This window comes from Crassostrea angulata, chromosome 1 (genome assembly GCF_025612915.1).
Source record: "Crassostrea angulata isolate pt1a10 chromosome 1, ASM2561291v2, whole genome shotgun sequence".
Lineage (NCBI taxonomy): Eukaryota > Metazoa > Mollusca > Bivalvia > Ostreida > Ostreidae > Magallana > Magallana angulata.
Window position 1 is genome coordinate 39,224,895 of NC_069111.1, and position 7,702 is coordinate 39,232,596.

Genomic DNA, 7,702 nt, shown 5'->3' on the forward strand with positions numbered 1-7,702 from the left:
GGCTGGTAAATCCGGAGAAGAAAATTCTATTTTTCTGTTTTTATTATTAACAATGCTTTTGGAATGCCTTTCCAATGACCAAATGAAATTTAAAAGTCCTTAGTACAGTTTAAAGCACGATACAGGGCTCACAAGTTTTTGTCATGAAAACAAGGCCCTTGCAAAATTGCCCTGTTTTTGTTTACATTTGTTCAATTTACCGGCTTAAGTTCTGTTTCAGCTGATTTTTCTATCTTTTTATTAGTTTTAAGCATAGATAAACAGTCTGACGTTTATTAAATTCATTTTAGGTTTAAAACGGGAGTTTCACTTAAACGTTTAAAATGTAAACAACAGCTTTGTTTACATAGCAAAGAATTGTAAGCTCTGTAACTTGCTTATAGCTTCAGTTAACGAATTACACTAAACTGTTGGTTGCCTATTAAAGATGTGTTACTGAAGCATTGTAAACATTAAAATCGGAAAACTAATTTTTGATCAAAATCGTGACCATGCCCCTTTAAAGGAGCATGGTCACGATTTAAGTCAAAAATGATTTTTCCTATTTTAATGTTTACAATGCTTCTGTTAGGCATCTATAATAGGCAACCAAAATGTAAGTGTCATTTGTTATAAGCTCTGTTATAAGCGAGTTACAGAGCTTAAAATTCTTTGCTATGTAAACTTAGTATTTGTTTAAATTTTGAATATTGAAATGAAAATTCCAACTGTAGACCTTAAATGAATGTGTTAAACATAAGGAACTGTTTATTTATGCTTAAAATGAGTAAGAAGATAGACAAATCAGCTTCAAAAAGATTTTTGGTGGTAGTTTGAACCTATGTAAACAAAAACAGGGCACGAGCCTTGTTTACATGACAAAGAATTGTGAGCACTGTATATTGCTTATAACTTAACAACTGGCTCTTAAAATTCATTTGATCGTTAGAAATGCACCCCTCAAGCGTTGTAAATAATAAGAAAAGAAAAATAGAATTTGACCAAAAACGTGACCAAGACCGACCCTTTCACAGAAAAGCTAACTTGAGCCTTCACCTTAGGGTAACTTATTAATAAGTATTAAAAGAGAATTTCTTCAACAAAGGTAGAATTGATACATCTACGATCTTCTGATGATAACGCAAAAAAAATAATCGCAGAAAGATAATAAATAAAACAGAAAATATATCAGACATTCGTCAGTGTGGCACATTATGTTGACGTTTACATTTTCGGCTGCTCGTAGGTAGTGTCATGAATTCCTTGGTATGGATTACCCAGTTCTGTGTACATGTCCCATGCGTCTGTAAATTGTGCGTCCTCGTAATTTCGAGTGAAGCTCTGTGTCTCCAACCGAATGTCATGTGTGTCACGTGTGCTACTTTGGTGTAAATTCCCGCGTCGATTTTTGTAGATGACTAATACTGCTACAATAAGCCACGTTGAACCCAAAGGCGCAGAAAGGACACAAATAGTCATGATTGCATAGCCTCCAAATAGCTCTTCTTCTTGTAATGTTAAAATGTTACTTTCATCATGCTTTTCGATAATTGGTACTTATATGTCATGTTTCAAATTTTGAATTTACTGAATGGCAGTAATACACAAGAGAAAACCTGTCAGTGTGACATCAAACCGTGAACATGTGAACAGTATCCGTAATTCATTTATCAACCCTGAATTGATAAATAAATATGGTACTGTATATCAATATTTTGAAGTTCAACAGCTGGTATATTTTCATGAATAATTAAAAATCAAAATTTAAGTAAGGTGCACAATTTTCATATATATGTATAAGTTATCTGCAAAACAACGACTTCCTATCGTGAAAACTTTAGGAGGAGTTACCAGCAACTTCCTATCTCGAAAACTGTAGGAGGGCTATCCGTACAACAGGGGTACCCTTTCGGCAACACTGCCTGCCATTTTCACCATTTCAATTACCGGATTTTTCCTTTGAACCCGGTTAAAAATTAAATTGTCTTGTGGTGATTTTTTATCAATTCACTGACACCCGGCAAATTCATTTAAAACATGACACATGTAAATATAAATGTTGGTTTTAATTGATTTCAAAATCCAATACTTACGTCTTTCTTCGGAACAACCACGTGAATTACCTTAAAATGATGAAATACAATTATTTATTATGTATGTATACATGTTTACTCTCTGACTTGCACGTCCATACATTATATAAGCTAGTATTTTAGACAGCATATGTCATATACAAGTGATTTCGAACGTCTCGGTTAATAAAATTGAAATATCTAATAATGTTATACATGCAACATACCTATTTTCATTATGATAGTATCAAATGTTGTACTTTTGAAATTCTGAAGAAAATTTTTAAATGTTATTTTATTCATTATAGGTATCTTACCAGCTACTACATTTATTAAAAAAAAGTCCACCGACTTTCTTTTTACAATATAATAAATATATGTATTGAATTGTTAAAATAGGAATTTTGCAAGTTACTGAGGTATCAAAATAAACGCTGTTTTTTAAATAAGCTTGTATTTTGAGTTGGGAACCTCCAAGTGGTTTTAGGGTGTCGTTGATTGATTGAAGTACACGTTTTGCAACGAATGATGAAAGCAGCGACATTGTACATTTATTTAACTTGTACTGCACCCTCAAGTAAATACTACTCTACCCATAGTTTTCATATTTATTTGATTAAATAAGGTAAATTGGTCATGCAGTTTATAATTTTTGAAACAGGGAATAAATTCTTTGTTCCGAGTGTGCTGATATATTCTTGTAATGGAGTTCTTGACACCTCTTAACCTTAACTTTGTATTAATATGCGTCAAAATACGATTTTTCAATCCTTTGTGAAAACGTTTATAAATATAACACCCCCAAACTTTTTGTGTCATTTGCAAGTCATAACCATATCTCTAAGAAATATAAAAGTTTGGGCTTAAAACTTTAACGCGAATTTTGCCAAAGGTTCTTGGGATTCTTTAAAGGTAAATATTCTTTATTTGCCATGTTTTATTAAAAACCTGTCTATTAAAATTTGCATGTTTCTTATATGTTTCAACAAATCTCTCTCTCTCTCTCTCTCTCTCTCTCTCTCTCTCTCTCTCTCTCTCTCTCTCTCTGTGTGTGCGTTATCGTGCTTGCGTTTTTGTTGCAAAAAGTTTTGTATTCATGTATAAGAGAAAAGGAATATCAATAAGAAACAGTATGAAAACTAAAAGGTCTTCCGATGGAAACGGAATACCTTAATGAGTTTGCCCTTCTCTATTCAAGATTAGTCAAATTATTCATTTAAGATATGCCCATGCCAAAAACATTTACGAGAAAGAAGAGCACTTTGTACTGAATCTTTGAAAATTTCTTAAAATTGTAATTAATCATTTTAAAAAATGTATTTTCTAATCAACATTGTCTCTTTGCAAAACACGTGAATTTTGAGCAAAGTCCTTAATTTTGAATTGTTTACCTTTGAAAGTCAATTCAAACTCAGCAGAATGTTCAGAGCAGTTGACAACGTTACAGGTATTTAAGTGGAACCGATATTCTTGGCCTGGAGTCAAATATCCGGGGTCGAAATATGCTAACTTGCCCTCTGCGGGTTCTGTAATGTTTCCTTTTACTTTCCATTTGCTTGCTTTGACTAAGGATAAAACGAAGAACTGTTCATAGCCTTCTTCAAAGCCTGAAATCCACGTCATGTTGACGTAACCAGTAGCGTACAGAAATCCTTTAAAGTCCATAGGTGACTGAGGCCCATCTGAAGCGCATTTTTTTCAAATAAAAACATTTTTTTTTATTAGACATCGATCACAATTGATGATCGAATAACGTTAGGCAATAAAAAAGGACACTGTTTCAATTCAGTAACCATCCATAGTTTAAGTCTAGGAAACTGTCCATTCTATTAGAGTAAGAACTGATAAAGATCGAGAGAAGTTCCATGTTGATACAATGAACAGGTAAGAGATTTACAAAAGTGCATGACAAACTCGAAAAAACAATATCATGTGCGGATCCAGAAAATTTTTCTGCGGGGGGGGGGGGGGGGGGGGTGTCCAACGGTTATTTGTTTGAGTTTGCCGGGGGGGGGGAGGTCCGAGGCATTTTTTTTTGTTTTTTTATTATGTAATTTTTTATGCAGGAGGGGTCCAGACTCCCCCCTCCCCAACCGTCTCTTTTAGATCCGCGCATGAATATTCGAAATATTGATTCTAATCAAACCGCGAAAAACTGGAATCTTTTTTGTGTCGTCATGAATTCTAAAAAAATCTGCTAAAAAGAAGGCACGTAAATTGAGAAGATAGGATTTTTTACAATGTTCCGAGTTATCTTCCTTGCTATAGCTCTTACTTCCGTTGATCGAAGTTGGAATGTCAATCAGAATTGTCACAATATACCCAACAAATGTATTTACATGGGCACGACATAGGAATTATCGGGTTACGACTAGGTCCACTTTTTTACTGGTAATTGTTGTTTAATATAAGATTTTAACTATCATTATTCAGCAGTGCCTATCGGTTTGCAGACGAAGTTAGCAACCTTTTTGTATCATTTAGATGGGTATGATATTTGTTTTGTTTTGTGCTATTAGCCTGAAAAAGGCTCTAGGTGGAAAAAATGTAAAACCCCGAAAAGACCCTTCAAACCCCCATATCGTAATACATGTAATATCAGTAATTAGTACGATACATAGTAAATAAATGATAAATAAAAACGGTAGTTTTTTTTTAGATCACATGAACTCCTTTATATACATAAATACACTTACTTATTCTTGAACAGTTGTTTCTTGATGACCTTGCATGGGATGTCGTCGCGGTTAAACCTTGCATAGCATACCGTAGAAAAGTAGTTTATAAGTCTAGTAATTTTAATTAGATTGGAATGGATGACTTTTTTATCGTTTCATACAACATATCTTATTTTATTTTCACATTTCTATCATGCATTTAGAAAATATAGAAAATCTTTTCATGATCAATTAAACGTACAAACATTGTTTGATATCACTCAACCAATGGTTATTATATCCCTCCACCGCAAACGAAGTTTGGGGGTTTATAGGAATCACCTTGTCCGTCCATCATCCGTCCAAAATATTTGTCCGGTCCATATACATTGGTTCTTACTTCACACAAAAATTGCTTATGACCCGAGGGTGTGTCATGACCTTGACCAAAGGTCATTCGGGTAGGTCAAGGTCACTGACAAAAAAAGTGCAAAATTTGTGTCCGGTCCATATCTTTTTGAGGAGAGACATTGGAGTTCTTGTTTCACACAAAGACTGCTTACGACCTGAAGCTGTGTCATGATATTGACCCAATGTCATTTGGGCAAGTGCAAGGTCATTGTTTAAAACAGCTCAATTCCTGTCTGTATCATGTTTTTTACTATTGGAGAGTAAACTTGCTTGTGACAGTCCGAATAAGATTAATTGTTAGATGCATTTAATGTTTTCTATGGAAAAAAATTGTGTGCGAAAAATTGTTCAGAAAAAGAAAATCAAAACTCAAATTATCAAATTGCAGCTGGACATGTGGATTATCGTTTGATTCCAATCATATTTGCTATCATAGGGATGCAAATGTTTTCATGCATTAACAATTAAGTATGAAATCTAAAGAATAGAAATTGGTTTGTGTAATCATATTAGCATTAAACAAATCATTTGTGAGCTTGCTCACAGTACCTCTAGTTATCCAAAACCTTGGATGATTACTGAGTTCTGAATTAGTTTTTAAATCTGCATTATTGATATTGATACAGTTAACGTACTCTTTGTATAAGTAAATATAATATTACCTGCATTGTTGGTAGTATATTCAACCTTTTCAATGTTCTCTAATAATCAAATAACCAGAGAAACTGTTACGATTAAATAGGAAAGTGCTATATGTATAAAGATATGCATTAACATAATGATGCAATCAATTAATTGAATGTAGTTCGCTTACTTTCACAAATTCCTGTTTTGTTTGTAAAGCCTGCACAACATTCGATCTTTGCCGTCATACTAGTAGTAAACGCCATTTGAAAGCATAAATGTTCAATTCAGTATACATTATTGCATATTAAAATTTAGCTATTACATTATAAAAATTAGCTTTATTATCATTTTTTTTTAAAACTTTCGGTAGAAATACCACGCAATGTATTTATTACAGTCTGACCTGTTGTAACAGATATTAATCCCATGTGCACTTGTCAATATGTTGTAAACTTTTTCCATGTCAGAACAATTTGTCAAATTACTAGACTCTAAAAATTCAAAAAAAAACATTCTTCATTTTATCACAAATATACAATTAAATTCTGTTTCCAATTCGAAAGGGTAACATGTTCATTATTTGAGATAAATACACATTCAATTTATCATAATTTATAAAGTCACTAAATATATATAAAATAGTAATTATCCAAGATGGTGTAAACAACGAAACAGTTTTTTTTAACTAGTTTAATATTTATAATTCATACAAACCATCAACTGAGTTATCTGCAATGCAGCCTTTTATGGGATCGCAGATCTGCTGATAGTTACATTTACACAATCTACGACATCCGTGTCCATAATAACCATAACTGCAGATGTTTCTACATTCTTTTCCCCAGAAACCAATGCAAGCTTAAAAACAAGCGAAGTCTTAATGTTAAATCTTCTTAAATATATTTTATGTTATAATAAGTATACGACAGTAGACTTTTGCTAGAAGCAATATAACTTTTAAAAGCAGCTTCATGTATGAAAACAATATAAATGCAGTGCGCTGAAGTAATCTAGTTCCTATATTATTATTACAGCGTGTACAAAATGTATATACATTTATTGTGACATGCTTGACATAAATCGGAAAAAAGGATTTGAAATTTTAAAAAGCATGTGTCAATTTGAAGAAAAGAGGGGACACTGTTTAATGTACTGTTTTCAAAATTGGGAAATTCCATACTAGTATTTTACTTTCATTTTCAGAATTTTATGTTTAACTCGTGATTTGTGTTTCCATTTACTTAAGTTATATAATTCATATATAATTATGTTTATCTATAAAGCGAGTGAAAATTTTTTATACCTTCGCATGTTCCAGAAACATTCTTATAGTCATGACAACACTCATATACGGCCTTTTTTCTAAAAGAATTATAAAATGAACCAATTTTACAAATTAAGGTTTAAATTATTACAAAAATAAATGTAGATTTAAAGAGAGGGAACTAATTATTTTTTTTATCGATATTCAATTTCCTAATTAGTATATAAAAACTAATGGGAAAAATAAGCATCGGTTTTCATAAAGATAGAAATAGCCTTACCCATTATAACACAATGCATCCTCTGATGTTACACTATCGATCAAGTATGTCAACAAAACAATAGCGAATTTCTTTGTATCCATTTTGCTCTGTCCCGCCCTGATAAATGACAAATGACGCTCAAACGTGGTCATACCTTGATAAGGAAATATTGTAAATTTTCCGAATAAAGTACCTCTTTGGTCAATTGAACTTTTGTGTTCAGACTCATCACATACTAGTAATGCATGATTATCATGAGATGGAATTGAAAATATGTACGCCTTGTTTGTTTTTTTTAAATAAAAGGAGGGTATCTGCTCTATTTTGGTTGAAGTAATGAGCTTTCTTTGGAATCATTTACACATCATCTAATGTAAAAGATATGTCAACAACAAACAACCCCCCCCCCCCCAAAAAAAAAAAACCCAAC

The 7,702-nt window shown here is 32.4% G+C and overlaps 1 protein-coding gene across 1 annotated transcript; it reads right to left on the minus strand.

The window, feature by feature from the left end:
* Positions 1-933: 933 nt before the first annotated feature.
* LOC128192389 (protein draper-like) lies at positions 934-7,294 on the minus strand. The gene is made up of 7 exons (XM_052865020.1): positions 7,291-7,294; positions 6,461-6,604; positions 6,150-6,237; positions 5,934-5,992; positions 5,782-5,820; positions 1,371-1,487; positions 934-1,334 (listed from the first exon to the last, which is right to left on the minus strand). The coding sequence occupies exons 1-7, from the start codon at positions 7,292-7,294 to the stop codon at positions 1,204-1,206; spliced, it is 582 nt and encodes a 193-aa protein (XP_052720980.1). The 3' UTR covers positions 934-1,203.
* Between the last annotated feature and the right edge of the window lie 408 nt (positions 7,295-7,702).

What these genes read in the sequence shown, in the direction of transcription:
- LOC128192389 (XM_052865020.1), bottom strand. An exon ending in CAAAACAGGAATTTGTGAAA is followed by an intron (nt 5,821 to 5,933) that starts GTAAGCGAACTA and finishes TTTGATTATTAG; the next exon opens with AGAACATTGAAAAGGTTGAA. An exon ending in ATATACTACCAACAATGCAG is followed by an intron (nt 1,488 to 5,781) that starts GTAATATTATAT and finishes TAACATTACAAG; the next exon opens with AAGAAGAGCTATTTGGAGGC.